The sequence below is a fragment of the Desmodus rotundus genome, chromosome 9, assembly GCF_022682495.2.
Source record: "Desmodus rotundus isolate HL8 chromosome 9, HLdesRot8A.1, whole genome shotgun sequence".
Taxonomy (NCBI): Eukaryota; Metazoa; Chordata; class Mammalia; order Chiroptera; family Phyllostomidae; genus Desmodus; species Desmodus rotundus.
Genome location: NC_071395.1, coordinates 39,022,851 through 39,043,793, shown reverse-complemented (window position 1 = coordinate 39,043,793; position 20,943 = coordinate 39,022,851). Strand labels below are relative to the sequence as shown.

Below are 20,943 nucleotides of genomic sequence, written 5' to 3'. Positions count from 1 at the left end.
TATATAAAAACACAACCAATTTCTGGATATTTATTTTGTATTCTGCTCTTTTACTGAATTTATTTATCAGTTCTAGCAGTTTTTGTTCTGATGGAATCTTTAGGGTTCTCTATATACAAAAAAAAAAAAAAAATGCTGCCTCCTGGCTGGGTGGCTCATGGTTGCCCCGTACACAAAAGGGCTGCCGGTTCGATCCCCGGCTGGGGTGTTCACTTGGAGGCAGCCGATCAGTGTTTTTCTCTCACATTGATGTTTCTCTGTCTCTAAAATCAATAAGCATGTCCTCTCAGGTGAGGATTAATAAATAAAAAAATGTAAAATGCTGCCAACTATGCATTTGTGCCACTTTAATGCTTTGTTGGGCACAAATTTGCAGAATAAGACCTGTCTCTCTGGTACTGACCAGACTGTTTTTTGAAGCAACAGCTCCCACTGCCTGAGCTTGACCCATGCGCCCCAGGTTCTTTGCTCCCTGGGGAAATACTCAATTCCAGGCAGGAGGTTCTGCAGAGTGCACGGGGCTGCCCGAGGCTCCAGCTGTAGGGCATTTGAGTCATCAGGGAGGCACTACGGTGTTAATTTACTTCCGCCACTCATCAGTGCCAGTTCAGTGGAAAGGGCGCTATTTAGACTGTGAAGGACGGTAGGATGCTATCTCCTTTCCTTTTCAAAAACTCTATTCCCTTGCCTCTGTTCCTCAGAGGGGATGAGCTGGTACCCTTGGCAGGGTGGGACTTACCTGTGTTTCTTCCTTTTCCTCCCTCCCACCTTTTCCTATTCACTATCACCAAGTGTTCTTTGAGCAACTACTCCCTTCCAGGTGCTTTGATGGGTCTTGGAGGTAAAGGCTGTCTCAGATGTTGCCCTGCTCTCAAGGAGGTCCAGCTAGAGCAGAGGTCCCGAGGAAATGAAAACACACATCCACACAAAAACTCACACCCAAATGTCCACAGTAGTGTGATTCACAAGAGGCTAAAAGTGGAAACAACCCAGATATCCATCAGTCGATGAGTGGGTAAACAAAGTGTGGCTCCGCCATGCGCGGGAATATTATGCAGTCACGAAAAGAAGCGAAACACACTGACTTACGCTACAGTGTGAATGAACCTTGAAAACACTATGTTAAGTTGAAGAGGTCAAACACAAAAGGCCACCTAGTATGCGATTCCATTTATGTGGAATGTCCAGAACAGACAGATCCAGAGACAGAAAGTGGGTTAGTGGTTGCTAGGAGCCGGGGAAGAGCAGGGGAGTGACTGCTAAGGGGAGCCGGGCTCCTTTTTGGAGAGATAGAAATGTTTTGGAACTAGATAGAAGTGATGATTGCACAACATGTAAATGCACCAAATGCCACTGAGTTTGCATTCAAAATGGTGAATTTTATGTGAATTTCACCTCAATTGTTTTTTATAAAGGCAAGCATCTAATAAAGTCAGGAGAGGTTTTAAGGAGGCACAGGGGACTGAAGAGTCAACCCATGTGCCCAGTTTATACACACACTGCTCTGTTCCTCTTCCCTGGAGTGGCCACACCTGCTCTCAACCAGGGGAGGGGCAGGGCTGGTGACTCATGAATAGGCCCAGGGTCCAGGAAACACACTGACAGTGTGCAGGTTACCCCAAATTGCAGACTGATGGCTGATGCACCACTCCTAGTTCTGTCCTGCCCACACAGCATTTAAAACTTCAAATTTGCTGTTGAATTGGAGATATGACACAAAAATTCTAGCTTTCTGTCTTTTCTTGAGTCATATCTGCCCTTCACGTGTGGTAACCACCACCAGGAGCTGACTGTCCACCACTCCTGCTCACGTGGGTGTTGGAATGTTCTTCCAACTCCTTCTCTCACTTATGCTGCCTGCCTGGTGCCCTTCAATATCTGAGGCTGCAATTCCTATTCTAGAATCAGTTAGAATCATAGTTTATCCCATGGACAGGGCATCGCTGTGTGCCAGGTTGGAATGTCCGTGGCACGATGTCATCTGCTCCTCACATCAGCCCTATGAGGCAGACAGAAGGCCATTTCACAGAGGAGGAAACTGAGGCTGGGTTAGAGGACCGCTCTTGTGTTGAAGTGGCCAAGTTGGCAGAGCTGATTCAAATATTGCCCTCTACTGCCCCCTTGTGCCCAGTCAACGCATATGTACCAACCCCAGTGGGGACAACAGGGAATAAACCCTTTGGCCTGAGGAGCACCTCTCACTGGGGAAGCTGGGTGCCCTGTTCTGCCACCAACTCCTTCTGCCAGAGGAAACCTGCAGTGTTGGGCAGCCGGCACTGTCTTCAATTCTCATCAGGATGTGATTCGGCCTCCCAATCCTGGATGGTGCATGAAGATCCTGCGTGGCTGCCAATCTGGAGGGCTGCTGCCTAACCTTCCGGGGCGAAGCATTCCAACTGCTCAGCAGTGCAGACTGGGAAACTAAGGAGCTGAGTACAACAGTGCGAATGTCTGAGAGTCTGGGAGCAAACATCTGCTCTGCTGCTGTGCAGCGCTGTGTCTAGGCGGTGCCTTCCCTCTCTGAGCCTCAGTTTTCCTCATCGGTAAAATGGAAACAGAGGTGGTACCTAGATTTCACTCATTTCACAAATATATTAGGTGTTTGGGTGCTAGGAAACCTACAGGGCTGAATGAGACAGATAGTAACGCACAGTTTGGAGGGGGTTGTGGGCAGATTTCTGGCAACGTGGCCAGGCTCTACTACCTAGTTACCCGATCAAATACTAGCCCAAGTGTTGCTGGAAAGGTATGGGGTAGATGTGGTCCAAACCTAAAATTTGTGGACATTAAGTAAGAGACTGTCCTTGACAAAGTGGCGGACCTCACACAGCTGAAAGGCCTGAAGGTTTTCCTGAGGAAGAAGGAATTCTGTCTCAAGGCTTCAGCATTGAGTCCAGCCTGAGTTTCCAGCCTGCCCTACGGATTTTAAGCTCAACAGCCCTTACAAATAAGTAAGACAATTCTTTGTAATATATATATGTATACATAAAATATACACCATCATATATATAAAATAACATTAAATATATCTATATTATGAACAAAATATACATACTTATTTGTATAACTGTATATGAATATATAAATAAATACAATAATATATATTAATTAATATATATATTAATACAATGATAAATACAATGATGCAAATATATATATAATATATTTAATGAAAACCAACTGGTTCTATTTTTTGTTAAGGAACCCTGATTGACACAAGAGGGAAAGAAGATGATAATCAAGGAAACAAGTAGATGAGCAAAGCAGATGGTGATATTTACAACAAAGGAAATAAGCAAGGTGAAAGAGGAGATGGGCAGGGTGCAGTTACAGGGTGGTCAGGGAAGGCCTCTTTGAGGAGGTGACTTTTGAGTGGAGACTTAAAAGCAAGTGGTTGGCATCATGGGAAGACTGAGGGAAGGGCATTCCAGGTAGAAGGCACAGCAGGCACAAAGACCCTGAGGCCAAATAAACTTGATGAGTTCTAGGAACAGAACAGAAAGTAGACCAGGGAGCCAGGAGCAGAGGGAGCAATGGGGGAGGGGTATTGGATGAAGGGTGTGGGTGGGGAGGGAGGCGGGGCCTGGGGGAGGTGCTGCTGTGGGGACAGGAGGAGGTCATAGGCTGAGGCACCTGGCACAGCCCCCAGAATGCAATGGATATTCAATCAATGTTCCAGATGATGCTGGAGAACTGGAGACGCCGACTCAGCAGGACTCCAGGCTCCTTGGAGGAAAGCCCACAGCTTCCTGACAAAGGCAGAGCAAATACCTGCCCATCTTGCCGGTCCACAGGTCTGTGGCTTTCAAGACCAGGTCAGACCTCATTATTTCCCCAGGTCCCAGGACAACCTCAAATTGTGCAGAGCTAAACTCTTGCCGTGAACGTGAGGTGGGTCCCAACGGCTCTCTGTAGAGCTTACTCTCAGCAATGGGCATCCCATGGGGAAGGTGGGGCTCCCCTTCACATTCGAGGCATACAACGTGGTTTTCTCCTTCTGTAGTGGGTTGAACTGTGTCCTCGCAGGAAGATAATCCCGCAACTAACTGCCATGGCCTGGGAATGTGGAAATAGGGCCTCTGTGGATGTAATTAAGTTGAGCTCATACTGAATTATGGGGACCCTGAATCCAATGAGTGGTGCACTTAGAAGGATGAGAGAATTTGGACACAGACACTCAGAAGGGGTGGCCATGTGAAGACAGAGGCAGAGGTTGAAGTGATGTGTCCACAAGCTAAAGGATGCCAAGGATTGCCAGCAGGCACTGGAAGCTGGAAGATGCAGGAAAGATCCTCCCCTTCGAGGCTTTGGATGGAATATGGCCCCGCAGGCACACCTTGATTTTGGACTTCTAGCCTCCGGAAGTGTGAAAGAATACATTTCTGTTATCTGAAGCCACTTAATTTGTGGTGCTTTGCTATGGCAGCTCTAGGAATCTCACGCGCTCTCTCAGCATGAAATTGAAATCTCTCACCTGTTCCCTCTGCCTAGAGCACTGCTTCCTGCTTTTAGATATTCTGTTAAGTTTGAGACTACAGTAGAAAAAACGTATAAACAAACAAGCAAACAAAACCCAGAGCCACTAGGCTGAGGCACCAGTCAGACATCTAATATTGCACCCGCCTCTCCTTAGCTACGAGACACTGGTCAAGCCCTTTTGTACCCTGGTTCTCAGTTTCCCCACTCGATCTTCCCTCAGTCCCCCACCCCCCGCCCACTCTTGCTGGCCTCAGGGCCTTTACATGGGTCCTGAGCTTGCTCTCAGCTTGGAACACTCAGCCTCTACCTGGTCAGACCTCACCCAGGAACTCTCCAAGTGCCAAGAACCCACCTGCAACTTCACACTGGCTTGTCAGGTTAAAGGGGACAGCCTGTCTCTGCCCCAGACTGGGAGTGCCCCACAAGGGCAGCTGTCTTGTTCTCCATGTGTCCCCAGCACCTTGCCCAGGATCTGGCCTCCAGTCAGTGCAGATCATTAGAATGAATTAATGGAGAAAACAGGCAGTTTTCTCCCAGGCTGCCCTCAGCTCAGGCCCCATAGGAATCTATGTGGAAGGGCAGGAAGTGAAGGAAGAGACTGCAAGATGATGGCGGCAGGAGGGGGCTGTGGACACAGGGCAAGTGCTCCAACACCCGCCAAGAAGCTTGAAGATACCCCTGGGAAGCGCTCGCTGAGCTGGAGGGAATAGAATTGTGGGTTGTCTGGCACCAGACAGAGGTGCTTATGTTGAGATGCAGCTGGACGTAGCATCAAGGAGCTGCACTCGTTTCTTCCGGAATGGGGAAGACAGAAGCCTTGGCAAAGGCGCGCACACAACCCGGGCTGCACAGCAAGGCCACTATCTTGCAAACACTGAGCTACTAAAAAGCTGCACAGGGGGTCCTGTGCAGCTGGGGGAAACGCACTTGGAATTCACATTTGCAGCTGTGGTCAGCCCCATTTTTGTCTCCAGGATAGAGGGGGGCTATCTTTTAAAACACTTCGGGGTGGGGCACGCAGATAAAGAAGCTGCAGTGAACAAGATACAAGGAACAATACTGAGAGTGACAATGACTTTGATGAGCCTTCATCATGTAGGCAGTCCCACCTGCCTCATTGAGTTCTGACAACTTCATGAGCCAGGGATGATTGCTCCTATTTTACAGAAAGGAAAACTGAGGCACAAAGATGCTCAAAGAGTTGCCCGAGGTGGCCAACCACGACTGTTGGGGTTTGAATCAGAAGGTTCTCAAAGTCCAGACCCAGGATTGCTTTGGTCTCAGTACAGGCCAGAGATGCTAAGACTGTCCCGAGACCCCTTGGAACTCCAGGTGTTCGGTGCTGGAAGGAACCTCCCAAAATCACCCCCTCAGGTTCTACCTTTTACATGGGAGGAAAGAGAACTCCACCCCTCAACACCAAGAGCACGTGACTGAATTCAAAGCCAGTTCTTGTCCATTTTAGGGCATTTTTAACTACCAGGACTTCCTCGCTAGAAAACGATCCTTTATTTGCCCAAACTGCCAAGTCTGGGTGCTGCGGGACCCCTTATCCAGGCATTAGCACTCCCTGTCTTACAGAGTTGAAGAGAAAGGTTTATAGGGGGAATGTGGAGAGGAAAGAACATTGTAGAGATGAAAGGACAGGAGGCTGGCCCCAACGCAGTGGCCATCTCTTTCCCAAAATACTTGTATTCCTGGAAGATGATGGTACTGAGCAGACGAGAGCTTCTCAGCTCTTCTGAGAATCAGCACCTCTTGCTAGAAAGAACCACACATACATGTGCAAAACGTGGCTGAGAACGACTAGCTTCGGGAGAGGGGTAAATTCAAATCCAAATGGGGTTGAGGCCCTTCACTGGCTGCTTCTAGTTCGACACAGTTGATAGGAAGCGCGGGGCCTCTCCCACCAGCCCATTTAGCTTTTGAACAGCACTAGTTGTATAAAGCATATATCGGATCGTTCGAGTCCACATATTCTATGCTGCACTCAGGCCTGTGTCCCTTTCATGCCTGTTGTTCATCAGCCTAGTTTCTGCCCTCAGTGCCCTCGCCAGCTGGGGTTTCTGGAGGTGGAGATCCTCTTCAAAGTCTCTTTTCCAGGGTGAACATGTTCAGTCTCTCTGACTGTTCCTTCCCAGATGGTTATGTAAGTAACTCATGGGCATCATCTCCTGGGGGTAAAGTCTTTGCATTAAAGGGGGAGGGAGATGAGTGGTTGTATGCAACCGATGAATTAGGAGAGCCTGTGCTGAAGATATTTTCTCTTACACAAGCAAGCAACGCCTCACTGGAGGAGAAGAGAGAGGGGGAGAGAGAGACCCGGTGGCTCACTCATATCAGCAGTGGATGCTCAGGGCTTTCTTCCTACTTAAGTTTTGATTCTTTCCAGTGACTGTCATTCATCACCCTGTCTATTGAGCACCAACTGTATGCCCCAACCTCATGCTGGCATGAAGCAGTGGTCAAACCAAAGGCCCTCGCTCTTGTGGGGTTCCCTTTGGGGGAAAATAGACTTTAAACAAGATAAATATAAAAATATTTACGCTCTGGCTGGTGTGGCTCAGTGGATTGAGGCCCAGCCCGTGAACCCAAGGGTCGCCGGTTCCATTCCCAGTGAGGGCACATGCCTGGGTTGCAGGCCAGGTCCCTGGTGGGGTCACGTGAGAGGCAACCATACATTGATGATTCTCTCCTTCTCTTTCTCCCTCCCTTCCCCTCTGTCTAAAAATAAATAAATAAAATATTTAAAAATATATATTTAGCAAAGTAGATAATATGAGTCTCCTATGGCTGCTGTAACAAATTACCACAAACTTAGTGGCTCAACCCAACACAAATGTATTCTCTTATGATTCCAGAGGCCGGAAGTAAGTCTAAAATCAGTGTCACTAGACTGAACGCAAGGTGTGAGCAGGGCTGGTTTCTTCTGGAGGCTCCAGAGGAGAATCTGTTTCCTGCTTTTTCCAGTTTCCAGAGGTGCTTGCATCCCTTGGCTCACGACCCCTTTCTCCCATGTCTCCAATCTGTTAATTCCGTCACCATAGCTCCTACTTCTGTAGTTAAGACTTCTTCTGTCTCCCTCTTATAAGGACCTCTGTGACAACATTGAGGACCCACTTGAATAATTCAGGATTATCTCCTCATTTTAAGATCCTTAACCTAGACCTGGCTGGGTGGCTCAGTTGGTTGGAGCATCATCCCGTGCACTAAAAGGTTGCAGGTTTTATTTCTGGTCAGGGAACATACCTAGGTTGCAGGTTCAGTCCTTGCTTGGGGTGTGTATGTGAGGCAACTGATCAATGTCTCTCTCTCTCTCTCTCTCTCCCCCTTCCTCTCTCTCTAAAATCAATAAAAGCATATCTTTGAGTGAGTATTTTAAAAAAAAAGGTCCTTAAATTAATCACATGTGCAAAGTGCCTTTCACCATTAAGGGAACATTCTCAGGTTCCAGTGGTCAGGATGGGTGCCATTATTCAGGAACTGGGGGAGGGGTAATAGGCCTTCTCTGAGCAGGTGCTCTCTGGGCAGAGACCTGAAGGAGGTGAGAGAGGCATGGATGTTTGGGGAAAAGTGTTCCAGGCAGAGGGAACAGGCAGTGAAAAGCCTGAAAGTCAGAGGCAGCTGGGCACAGGCAAGGAACTGAAAGGAAGCTGCGGGAGTTGGAAGGGCATGAAGCAGACAGAGAGTGATGAAGTGAGCTCAAAGAAGCAGGTGGAGGTTGAACCCGGGTTCTCTGTGGGACAGGCATTTGCCCCAGGGGTTTAAGCAGGGTATGACAGAGTCCCTCTGGCTGCAGCAGGTAAAAATACACTGTTGCCTGGATTTGTGGGAACCCAGGTAAGACTATTGTAATAGTCCATGAGATGAGTTTACAAGAATGTTTAGAATTCTTAAAATAGTGTGGAAATGAGAGTTTTGGGGGTGAGGTGGAAATCAATCTTAAATAACACAGCAAATATTCATTATGGGCCTGGCCTGTTCAACTGCCAGTGTCTCCTGCTCCCCACCTTGGAGAAGTGCCACGCCCACTCCCTCCACAGCTCACTGGGAGACCTGGGGAGTTGTACCTGGGAAGATCTTCATCCTGCCATTCGTCCTTCACATCCACGTTTTCCATCCGGAGTGTGGCTTCTGTTGTTCCCATGGGACCTGGGAAGAGGCACCAGCCTTGAAGCAAGGATGATTTCTGAAGGAGAGCAATGGATGGAGGTTTTACTGAACAATCATCATGATAACAACCTCTCACCCATGTGCAGCATTTCAGATCCATCTGCAAAGAGCTTTTGCAGCCATTGTTTTATTGCTCTATGAGGCTTCCCATTTCACAGAGGCATAGAGAACAAAGAACATCCATGTGGGTCTGGAGTGTGAACCCACATGAGAAGCTGAGGGTCCAGCTATAAGCCCTCCCCGCTAAAGTTCTGAAATACACCTTCCCCAGGGCTCACCATCCATCCGTTATTTTGGGCCTCAACTGGGAAGCCATAAAGCTATTAAACTCATTTATACTAAAGTGTTGATGACTGATATACTCAAGCTTCCTTGCTGGGATTGACCTGGTCAATCCCACCCCACCTCTGTCTGCTCCAGGCCACTTGCACTGCACCTTTATCTCATCCCCCTTACCCCAAAGAAGTAAGTCCTGACAACTTGCTGACCTGAGGGCTAATGGAGGCACTGTGGAAAGTGTCTGGGGTTAGAAGTCAGGATCATAATTATTACCAACCACAAAATGTCGGTTTTGTTTTTATTGTCCTAGAAACTGGCTGGGGGCAGGGGCAGGGTAGACACAGTACTCTAGATGGTGGCTTAAGCACTGGGCTATCTGGGAGCAGAGTCAGCTGTTGAGTGAGATTAAGTCTGGGTATATCCTGGCACAGGGCAGACTCTCAGGCCATTCACCTCTCCAGGCCTCAGTTTCCCCATCTGTAAATGAAAGAGTTGTGCCAGAAATAATCTCTGTGATACCTTTTGGGTATAATATTCCAGGATTTTATGACTCAACTGACACCACAGGTTCTGTGGTTTTAAACCAGTGGTTCTCTACTGGGGGCAATTCTGCAGCACCACCACCCCTGCCCCGCCCCCAGGGGACACTTGGAGCCAATGTTTGGAGGCATTTTGGTTGTCACAAGTGGAGGGGGGTGCTCCTGGGAGTAAAAGGGTGGGAACCAGGGACAATTCCCAACACTCCCCAGGGCCCAGGGTGCTATGACCTGGCCCCAAATGTCTTTAGATCTGAGATGGACAAATCCCGTTTTAATCCGTAGGTTTGTGAAAGGACTTCAGGCATGGGTTTGGCTGTCCTTATAGAAGGCCTACTGTGTCATTGCACCCTGTCCTCCCATCCCCCACACAAGTCCTGTGGTGTTATCCTTGCCTGCCAGCATCTAAGGTTCCCCGCCTCCAGCCAGCTCTTCACCTTTCCCAATGGCCAGTTGTCCCTCTGTAGAGCTGGTGCATGGCCAACTGTTCAGGTGTGCCAGCCCAAACCCTGACTGCACTGGACCACGGGCCCTGGAGAGGACAGGTCTGCATTTGGGACCCTGGCTCATAGAGGGAGAACCCAGAAGGAGCAGAGACAGGTGAGGCGGCCAGACAGGGAAGGAGGGGATGGCTAGGATTAGAACTCCTTCCCTACTGCTGTGAGAGTTTCTCACTTGCTTCCTTTCACTGTCCTCAATGTCGTCATTCATTCATGGAGGAGGGACAGTGAGACGCAATACGCCAAAGGAAAAAAAAAAAATCCCTTCCTGACAGTACAGGCAACCACCACCACCCAGAACCTTACAGCAAGTGGAAGTTCACGTCAATGAAAATTCACTGCCTAGCTAAAGGGAGTGGTCTTTTGTGTCCGTTTTCCTTATCCTGAGTGGGGTGTGAACTCAGCCCCCAGGAAGGACCCCCCACTCACACACATCTACAGCCTAAACCCTGGAGCCACACACATCACCCCAAGATCCTCTAACCATGAATGTGGATAGGCTCTCCATGGGCCCTGTCCACTCCCATTCTCCCATCCTGACTTCACATTTAAGAATGGCAGCTGAGGCACAGAACGGGACAGCTGAGAGGTGTTCCTTTGCACTGAGATGCTGAATTATTAGCACACCACATTCAAGTTCAGATAGAGAAGGAGCAATCTGTCTTCAACCATCTCCCTTCCTCCCAACCCAAAGGCAAGCCTTTATGTACACATCTCTTAAATGCTTTTTCCAGATCGCTCCCGCTGTTATAAATAGGAAAGGCACGGAGGTGGGACGTGGACATTTTGGTCTCTTAGGAAGCGTCCCAGAGAAGGGCTGAGGGTTTTATCTGCCTAATCTCCAAACACGTCCTGAAAATTGTGCTATTCTCTGTTTCCAGGTGAGTGGTGGGCATGGAAGGGGAATTGTAGGTGTGAATGCCAGCGAACGCAAAAAATGGATGGGTTCCCACCCAAAGAGTCACAGGACTGGGGTTCTCTGCTGCCACCAGCCCCAACAGCTAGAAGGGGGTTTGCAGCGGCAGATGCCTGGGGCACCCTTTCAGGGCAGGGTGAGGGAAAAGGGAAGGTGGACTCACCTTCGCGGTGAGTGCTGGTTACCTCCGCGGCCTCTCCTGATTAGGCGCAGACAAAGGCGAGCCCCGCGCGGATGCTGCCCGGCATCCCTGGTGTTCCGAGCGGATCCCCGGGCCTTCAGAGTAACAGAGGAAGATGCATGCAAGGGTGGACCCTGCATCCAAGCAAGGTCACCCAGAGCAACGTGGCCGGCGCAGAGGGGCGCTTTTGTCTAAGGGTGGGGAGCGGTTTGCAGCTAGCTGTCGGCTCCCCCTCGCTCCGCGGCAGCTGCGTCTCCTGTCATCGTTGCAGCCTGTGCCTCTAAGGTATTTTCCTCTTCCCAGCTCGCAGCTGTCAGAGGCTCGGCTTCCTTAAGATGGTTAATTACGCTGCTTTTGTGTGCGGGGTGGGTCGGTGGGGGCAGGGCTGACCAAAAAGCACAGCCCCCTGCCAGAATCCGGGCCTCTCCATTGGCTGGGAGAGAGCATTTCCAAGCGCCTTACCAGAGGCAGAAGCGGAAATGATTTTCTGATGGCGCATCACAGATTTAAAAAACAAAACAAGGAACAAATAAATAAATAAATGGCGGCGATGGCCTCGTTTCTTCGATTAAGAGGGAAAGAGGGAGGAAACGATATCCTCAGGACCCCGTTTCACCGGTCCCTCAGCCGGCCACTCCCTATTGATGAGGCCGTGTGCCCAGGACCGGGGTGGATGCTGGGGAGAATCCTCTCAGGCACACTTGCTGAGAGCCACCGAGGGAAAGGCACTCCTTGCCGTTGTGCACTGCGGTGACTCTGCCCTGGAGGACTCCAGGACGACAGTAGAATGGTACAGGGTTAACAGCGAAGCCTCTGAAATCGGACCAGAAGTAGGTTTGAGCTCTGGCTCAGCCTCAGTTTCCTCATCTGTGAAATGGGAACATGGTTCTTGTGTTTCGGCAGTTAATGAGATGATGCACTGAGAACGCTTCACTTGGAGCAGGAGCATGAGAAAGGCTCTGTACCTATTTCTTGCTTACCGTTTCTATTTTTAGACCTGTAGCAGGTTGATTAGTGTCCCACAACCCCCCTCCCAAAAAGATATGGCCATGTCCTAACCCCTGAATGTGGGCTTATTTGTGAAAAGAATCTTTGAGATGGAATTAAGTTAAGGATGAGATCATCCTGGATTTAGGATGAGCCCCAAATCTGCCGGTAAGTGTCTACAAGAGAAGAGAAGGGGAGCAGATCTGAGAGGAGCGTGCCACGCGCCAGCGGAGGCAGAGGTCGGGGTGATGTATCTATACCCCAAGAGTTGCCAGCCAGAAGCTGGGAGAGAGGCCTGGGATGGGTCCTCCCCCACAGCCTCCCAAAGAAGCCAGCCCTGCCAATGCCTTGATTTTGGACTTCTGGTCTCCGAAACTGTGAGAGAGTACATTTCTGTGGTTTTGAGCCCCCTACTGTGTGGCGTTTTGTTATGGAAGGCCCAGGAAACTAATACATGACCCCGAGTAGGAACTGATGCTTATTCTTCTCTCCAGCCCCTTCATCACCATGGTGGTTTTTTGCCTCTTCTGTGGACACATCAAGTTTATTCCCAGCACAGGTGCCTTGCATGTGCTGTGCCTTCTGCCAGGAATGCCCTTCCCACAAATGTTCACTTTATTCAGGTGTCAGCTCAAAAAAACTCTCAGAGAGGCCTCCCCTTATCACCCACTTGCCTCTCACTCCATCACCCTCCATCCCATTGCTCAGTCTGATATTTTAAGTGTATATTTTAAACTGGTGGTGCAATACACATAGTATGAAGTTTGCCATTTTAGCCATTGAGGGTAGAGTTCAGTGGCAGTAAGCACATTCACATTGTTGTGCACTCACCCCCGTGATGTAGTTCCAGAACTTTTTTATCACCCTGAAGGAAATCCCATCCCTGTGACGCTCTGCCTCAGTCCCCTTCCTCAGCTCCCGGCACCCACAAATCCACTCTCTGTCTCTGCAGTATGCCTGCTCTGGACATTTCATGTCAATGGGACCACACACTATATGGCTTTCTGTGTCTGGCTTCTCTCACTGAGCATGATGTTTTCAAGTTTCATCCACATATAGCATATTTCAGAGTTTCGCTCCTTTGCATGGCTGAGTAATATTCCAGTGTGTGGGTGGACTGCGTTGTGTTTATCCACTCACCAGTGGTTGGACACTTGGGCTGTTTCTCCTTTTTTGGGTATTGTGAATAGTGCTGCTGTCCACACGGGTGTACATGGACTTACTGGGAAACACAATGATTTTTTTCACGGCACTTCCCGCTATTTGAAATGACTTCCTTGTTTCTTTGTTTATTCTCCGACCTCCCCCGACTATAAATTTCAAGGGAAATGAGACTTAGTTGGTCTTGTTCACTTCAGTGTTCTCTGCAGAGGACAGCCGCACCTGGCACAAAGGAGGTGGTTAGGAAATGCAGGTAGAATGCGTGAACGCTGGTTCTGGTTGTGGGCACCATGCAAGATTCTGATTGTATGGCTGCCTCCATCACATCATCGGGATATGTGCCCCTCCAAGCCACAGGCATAAAGGCACCGCCCCACAGCAGAGGGGGAGGAGGCCCCAGAGCCTCCAGCACAAAATCTGGACCTTGCATTTCCTGGATAGCAGAAGTGGAGCTCTGGGAAGAGACCTTTGTGTTAATTGAATAGGAAATCCATACCAGTCCAGTGCTGGGCATTGGGGTTCAAAATGCAAATAAGACTGCTTTCATAGGACTTCTGTTGTGAAAAACAGATAGGCAAAGGAGTCTGGGCTGGTTTAGAGACATCTCTGAAGCAGAGTGGCTGGGGGGATGAATGGGAAGATTTCCCGTGGTGGTGATGATGTGAGTTAGACACTGAGGACTGAGTACGAGTTGGGTGGATGGAGAAGCGGGAGGGAGGCATTCTGGACAGAGGGCTGTTTGAAAATCCAGGCTCTTCTCTCAAGAGAGGGAACTTGGAGCTGTCCGTGGTGCTGCAGCCACCGCCCAGGAGCCCAGCGGGAGAACCAAGCTTGGCGCTTGCCTGGTGTGTTTTAAATTGCAGTTAAAATATGCATAATGTGAAATTTACCATTCTGATCACTTTAAGTGTAAATGAGAAGTGGCATTATTACATTCACAATGTGCAACCATCACCACCATCCGTCTCTCGAATTTTTTCATCTTCCCAAACCGAGACTCTGTCCCTGTTAAATACTAACTCCCCATTCCACTCCCCAGTCCTCCATAATGTAAGCTTCTTGAAATCGGAGACATTGCAGTTTGTTATTATTGAATCTCTAATTCCTGGACCAGCGTTTGTCACTGGAAAGCGATTCTGCTTTCACCCCACCCCCACCCCCAGGACATTTGGTGATGTCCGGGGACATCTTTGGTTATCACAACTTGGGGGATGTGATACTGGCATCGAGTGAACAGAGACCAGAGATGCTGCTCAACACCCTACAATGCACAGTTCAGACTGTAAACAACTTTCCTTTTCAGGGTTTATTTAGTGCTATGCTTTCGCATTTTTGTGCTTGCTGGTGATTTCGCTGTTTATAATGGCCTGCGTGTATGGTGCTGAAGTGCTGTCTAGCATTTCTAAGCACAAGTAAGCTGGGATGTACCTTACAAAAAAGATTTGAGTATTCGATAAGCTTCGTTCTGGCATGGGTTATAGTGCTGTGGATTCACTGTTAAGGCACCACAATGTACATTATATAAGGTCCCTTTAAACAAAACATCCACATAAAACAAGGTGATGTATTGGCCAGTTGATAAAAATGGTGTGACCAGAGGCACACAGGAACCCAACCTTGTATTTCCCCTAGGAGCAGTGCTTCAGGGTTTGCTGTTCAGTGTTTGCACCGACTTTAGAGAACAGAACTGCTGTCGATAATGAGAACCAACTGTATTTATTTCCGAGGGCTATTGTGAGGACTAGGTGAGATTGTGCAGGTAAAGTATTCAGCACATGTTGTCCAGGGAAAACCGTTAAAACAGCCCTACTTTTGTATAAAGCATGCAGCCTTCATTATCTAGTTGGAGCTGCAGAGAACTGGAGGGAGGCCATGGGTAATTACCACGCTGGACTTTAGCCAGTTCATGGCAGGTGAGCTGTGTTTGGCAGACTCAGTAGATTATTCCTTGAGGCCACACGTGGTCATAAAGACACAAATGGAAGAATGCCATCCGCTAAATCACCCATACGGCTCTCCTTGGTACCCTGGGTTTGCCATGTTTCTGTCCAAGAATTAACTAGCCCCCCGACTGCTTAAATTAAGGGGCAAAAAAGAACACCACTCCACCACAGTCAGTAAATGTACTTTTGGGGGTCCTTTTAAAAGTTAAAATTTAAAAAATTTGGACTAACTTTATTTTATTTTAGTCTTTTAAAATTTTATTTACTTATTTATTTTTAGACAGAGGGGAAGGGAAGGAGAAAAAGAGAGAGAAAAACATCAATGTGTGGTTGCCTCTTGCACACCTCCAACTAGGGACCTGGCCTGCAACCCAGGCATATGCCCTGACTGGGAATTGAACCAGTGACCCTTTGGTTTGCAGGCCGGTGTCCAGGGTGTGTTTTAGGATGAGAAGCCGAGAGGGGGGCGTGAGGCAGAGTGCACCCAAAGCTGAGTGGTTAAAGGGAAGGCGGGGCTCGAAGAACGGTCTGGTGGTCTGGTCTCCGAGCAAGGTGCGATGTTTGAGCCTCGACTCCCCACATTTGTGTCGCAAAACGCTAGGCGGGTCTCTAAATAAGGGCACAGGTCTGGAACACAGAGCTGGGCTCAAGCAAAAACTCCGGATGTGGAGCAGGATGCGAGGGTCCCTCAGTACTGCAGTGGGCCTGGGCGCGGGGAGGGATCGAGACAGAGTCCTCCGCTGCAGAGCAGTCGAAGGGTCAGCAGGACCCCGGGTATGGGGCGGGGCTTATGAGGAGGCGGGGCCCCGGGGAGGCGGGGCTCCAGGAAGAGTCAGCCAGGCTGGAATAGAGAGCGAGGAGACTCGGGCCTCGAGCGGGGGGCGGAGCCTGCGTCGAGTGTCCCGGGCGCCAGCTAAGCGTAACCGGGGACGTCACGCGTGGAGCCCCTGCCGCTTCTCACCTCTAGCTGGGCTAGCGCTCTGTGGAGACGCGAGGATGGCGGCGGGTGGCTCTTACGGCTTCGCTCAGGGCGCCGGCCCGCAGTACAGGTACCGACCTCCACTCTGCCAGCCCCGGGAAATCGCGCCGCGAGTACCCGCGGGTCGGCGTCTCGGTTGGAACCCAGCGGGACGCGGTCCGGGGCCCTGCTCCGGCCGAGATGGCAGCGGGGCCGCGGAGGCCGCGCGCCGGGTTGTGTCTGACCAGGGGAGAGCTGGGCACCTCCTGGCGTGGGAGAGGGCCCTGGGCTCGAGGCGGGGATGGACTCAGAGCTGTGCTCGGAGGGCTCCGGGCGAGGCAGAAGGTGGAGTGGTACCTTGGCGGGGGCGGGGGGAGAGGAGCGGAGGTGGGGCCCTGCCCCGATTGCGAGGGAAGTCCTACCTGGGAGCGCACCTGGCCAGGCAGGGGTGTGTGGGGTACTGACCCCTGAAGGTCGGTGTAGGGGGGCTGAGAGAACACAGAGACCTGGGAGGCTACCGGAGAGCGAGGCAGAGACTTGGGAAGGGGGATTGAACCTGACTGGGGGGTTGGGCAGAGGCTTGGGGGAAGTCCCGAGACCCAGTAGGGTGGCACCTGGGGCTTCCAGGGGATGGGGAATAGTTAGGAGGGGTACAGCTGGGACAGGAGGGGTAGGGGGACTTGGAACCTTGCAACTCAATGGAGTAGGTGTTTGGATATTTAAGATCTAGTAAAGGTCAGGGACCCAGGTGTTTGGGAGGGGAGGGAGAGAAGGGAGTCTAGAGAAGAGATGGCAGAGGGTGGCGGGCAGGCATAGGAAGCCGCCAGGGGAAGGAGGGATCCATGGGTAGAGACACATGGGGTACCTTATACCTCAAATGTACAACCCCCCCCCACACACACACACCATTCTCGGAGTATCTCTGCTGTCTCCTTTAGCAATCAAGACCAAGTCTCAGGCACAGGTGCAGGACCAGCATCCCTAGGAGGAAATGCTGCCTCCCCATCATTGTCGTTTATCAGCCTTGCCAGGCTTGCCAAGTGGTAGCCTGGCAGAACCTCTTGGGCCAGTTCTCACAGACCCTGAGGAGCCAACCTGGTGCCAACCACCTCTTAGGCACCTGAGAGATGTGTCTGCTGCACTAGAGGCCTTTGCTGCATGTGGTGTTCATGCTCTATCTCAGCATGTTGCAAATAGATGAGGCTAGTGGAAAGTTAGGGCCGACCCCTCAACCCGGCCGTGATACTGCCATGTTCCTTCCTGTGGGAACAGGACCAGGGCTTCGAAACAAGGGTTGTGGACGTTAGGAGTGCTCCCAGTGTTTTCTGCCCTCCGTGTGGTCTCCAGAGTGTAGCATTTGTCTAGTAATGGGTTTCCCGTCAGGGACAGAATGTATCGCCTGCTGTTTTCTGGAACAGTGTTAGGTTTTTATGTTATCCTGCCTTGTTTCCGTCGTCCTCGGTGGATTTCTGATTACCAGTGCTTCAAGGAGCAGGACTCGGCCAGTCTGCTAGGCTTCGAGACCATGAACTTTCGGAAATGCTCCACCCTTCTGCCTGCTTGCTGGCTTTTCTTCCTTTTTTCTTTCTCCAGTGCATTCTTCAGTCAGAACTGGGAAATTACTTTAATGTTATGCTTTCTATTCAGATTATGTTCCAGAAGAGAAATCGAGCATTTGCACTGTTAAGATAGGTACAGGCATACCATAGAGACATCGTGGGTGTGATTCCACACCGCTGCAATAAAGCAAATACTGCAATAAAGTGAGTCACATGGTTTCTTTGGTTTCCCAGTGCGTATAAAAGTTATGTGTTTACTCTATTATAATCAGTTAAGTGTGCAGTAACATTGTATCTAAAAACAATGTAAGCCCTGGCTGGTGTGGCTCAGTGGATTGAGTGCTGGTCTGAGAACCGAAAAATCGCCTGCTCCATTCCCAGTCAGGGCACGTGCCTGGGTTGCAGGCCAGGTGTCCAGTTGGGGGCGTTCAAGAGGCAACTGATCAATGTTTCCCTCCCACATCAATGTTTCTCTCCCTCTTTTTCTCCTTCCCTTCCCCTCTCTCTAAAAAATAAATAAAATCTTTAAAAACATGTATAAAAACAATGTACATGTCTTAACTGAAAATACTTTATTGCTAAAAAAAATGCTAAAACGGCACTGATAGACTGGCTTGATGCAGGGCTGCCACACGCCTTCTATTTGTAAAATGGCACCATCTGGGAAGCACAATGAAAATGAGCTATGCGTGTAATTGCTGGGCTTCAGCAGATGTTTTTGTTAGTTTTCTTACTGAACCTATACATTTTAGCGCAGCTGCTGTCTGTGTTCTCATAACTTAGGTGATACAGTATGCACACATGTGACCCACTGTGTGAAACTACCATTCACTGAATGTCACATTAGTCTGGTCTTTAGTCTTGTCCAGGGGAGCATGTCTTGTTCTTTAAGAGCAGACTTAACTAAAACTAAAATGTGGGAATCATAGCAAAATAAATTCCAGTCTCACAAAACCTTGCACCAAGATTATCTGAGTGATTTTAAGTTAACTAGACATCCTCTTTTGAGGGAAGTGACTTTTGCTTGGAACCTTCAGCTGCTTTTTAAAGTACCGTGGAGAAACTGATGTGCCATGGAGTAACTGGTTAGGTAACATGGTTCTGGGTGCTAACTTTATGGGAGTATTTGGACAGCAGTATTTACAAAGCTTGTTTTACGAATGGCCAAAGCGAAGACAACAGTTTGTTTCTTAGAGGACTTTGAGTAGGTTTTCTTGGCTTTTAAAGTTGATAACCGTAGCTCTGGATAGGAATATTTCTTACATCGCAGTCCATAAATCAAAAACCTCTACCAGAGACAACGGATAGCTCGGGAAAGGCACTGGAGCCCACACCGACCGTGGGGAGTGCTGGCAGGCGTAAGATTGCCCGCTACACCCCTCCCTGGGAGCCCCTGCCCCGTCAGGTGTGGCCGCAGCCAGAGCCTGAGGGGCCCTGGTGCACCCGGGCCAGCCTCCCTTGCCTGCCACACGCCGCCCCCCTCCCCCTGCCCCCAGGTCTTCAGACCCTTCCAGAGGGAACACCGCCTACCAAGGCCCTTCTGTCCCCTGAGCTTAGGTGGGAAGAGCACAGGCTGCTGGGAAGAAGTGTCCTTGTGTCGGGGGCTAAGTGCACACCTCTAAATGGACTCCTACCGCCTCACCCAAAAGCAGCGTCTCACTAGACATCCAGGAAGGTTGGGTGTGTGGGAGCCTCCAGCTGCGTTTGAAGCATTCCTGCTCAGTGAGCGTCTAAGCAGCACCTCCTTTATTCCTGGGCAAGACTGGCAGGAAGTTGACCCTGAACAGCAAGGCATAAAAGTCTTCTTATTAGAATGTGGTTGCAGTTGTTTCTCTAAAGGCCCATCTCAGTGAGGCTAAAGTAACATGTTAGGGCTTGGATGAGGGAATTTCTTGGCGTGTAATTTTGAGTGGCGGCCCTGGACTGCCATTGGAAACTTGGCTTAAGTGTATTTTAAGGAAAACCTTTCAGATGACAGAACTGTGCTATCTTAGATCCTATTACAAATACATTTGATACATTGCAAATGTCTCAGGTTTGGAATTTGAATTTTTTCTTTTTCTGTTTTAGAACCAAAAATCAAAAGTAACTTTGGATGATAAGTAAATTCCTAATAGAGATTTTTTCCCCCTAAACGTACTCTGTTTCTGAATTTTTTATGGTTTTGTTATATTTTGTCTTTTGTCTATATCTACCAATGTGTATATTTGGACTTATCAGAACAAATACATCAAATTTAAAAGCATTTTCAAATGATTTTTTAAAGTTATTTTTTCACATAGTGTAATTGTTGTTCTTTTGTGTGCTTATAGAGAGAGGTAAGGGGCCAAAGACTGTTGATCTGGATGAATAACTGTAGTCCTGGAAAAATAAGGAAAGAGTGTAGAAAGGGCATTTGTAAACATGTGTTTATTCTCTTTCATCTTATATTAGTAAATTAAAGTTTGTGAAACTTCAGATCAGGGATTGCGGACGGCCCTGTAAGAGCCAGCTCTGTACATGAATGAATCAGATCTAAGATGGTCGTGTACAGGGTCAGGGGAAAATCAAGACAGAGCTTACACACCCCACCTGACACTGACATGGGGTACCGAACCCAGTGTGGGGAGTCTTCCCACTTCTCTAGCGAACCCATAGCCCCCTTTCTATGTGAAATTCTCCAAGTCCTAAGTACCAGCACCAAATTCAGACTGCAGATCAAATTACACCTGCCTCCGCTTGATGATTTCTGCTTCATGTTTTTAAAAGTTGAATCATGAAAGGATACTGCAGAAGATACTGTAGATACATTTGATAACTAAAAGGTAGAGTACGTATCCCAGCTAGTTAGAGGAGCCCTCCATTTTGACTGGCTTTAGTCAGTTAAGGTAGTTCTGAGGGCCCTGACCTGCGTGGCTTATTTGATTGAGCATCGTCCTGAAAAGCGGAAGGTCTCTGGTTGGATTCCCAGTCAGGGCACATGCCTGGGCTGTGGGCTTAGTCCCAGTTGGGGCACGTCTGAGAGGCAGCCGACCGATGTTTTTCTCCCTCTCTTTCCCCCCAACTTTTCCCTCTCTTCCTAAAAATAAATAAATAAAATATTTTTTTAAAAGATGGCTTGGGTTTTTTTTATTGTGTTAATACCAGCTTTTGTTTTTTATCAGTAAGACAGCTTAATCATCAAAACCAAGTAATATTGCATAATTCAGAACAAAATTAGAAAGCTTTGACTAATCATGGAGTTTTTGCTTGTTTCTTTCTCTCTCTCTCTCTCTTTTTTTTTTTTTTGCAT

General features: G+C 49.0%; 1 protein-coding gene across 1 annotated transcript in view; it reads right to left on the bottom strand.

Moving 5' to 3' along the window:
- The window catches only part of ATCAY (ATCAY kinesin light chain interacting caytaxin), a 31,298-nt gene extending 19,666 nt beyond the window's left edge, over nt 1–11,632 (bottom strand). The window contains exons 1-2 of the mRNA XM_045202639.2: nt 11,047–11,632; nt 8,550–8,668 (exon numbers count right to left, since the gene is read on the bottom strand). Of these exons, the coding sequence (XP_045058574.2) occupies nt 8,550–8,626 (77 nt within the window). The 5' untranslated portion in view covers nt 8,627–8,668; nt 11,047–11,632. The remainder of the gene's footprint in view (nt 1–8,549; nt 8,669–11,046) is intronic.
- Nucleotides 11,633–20,943: the final 9,311 nt, after the last annotated feature.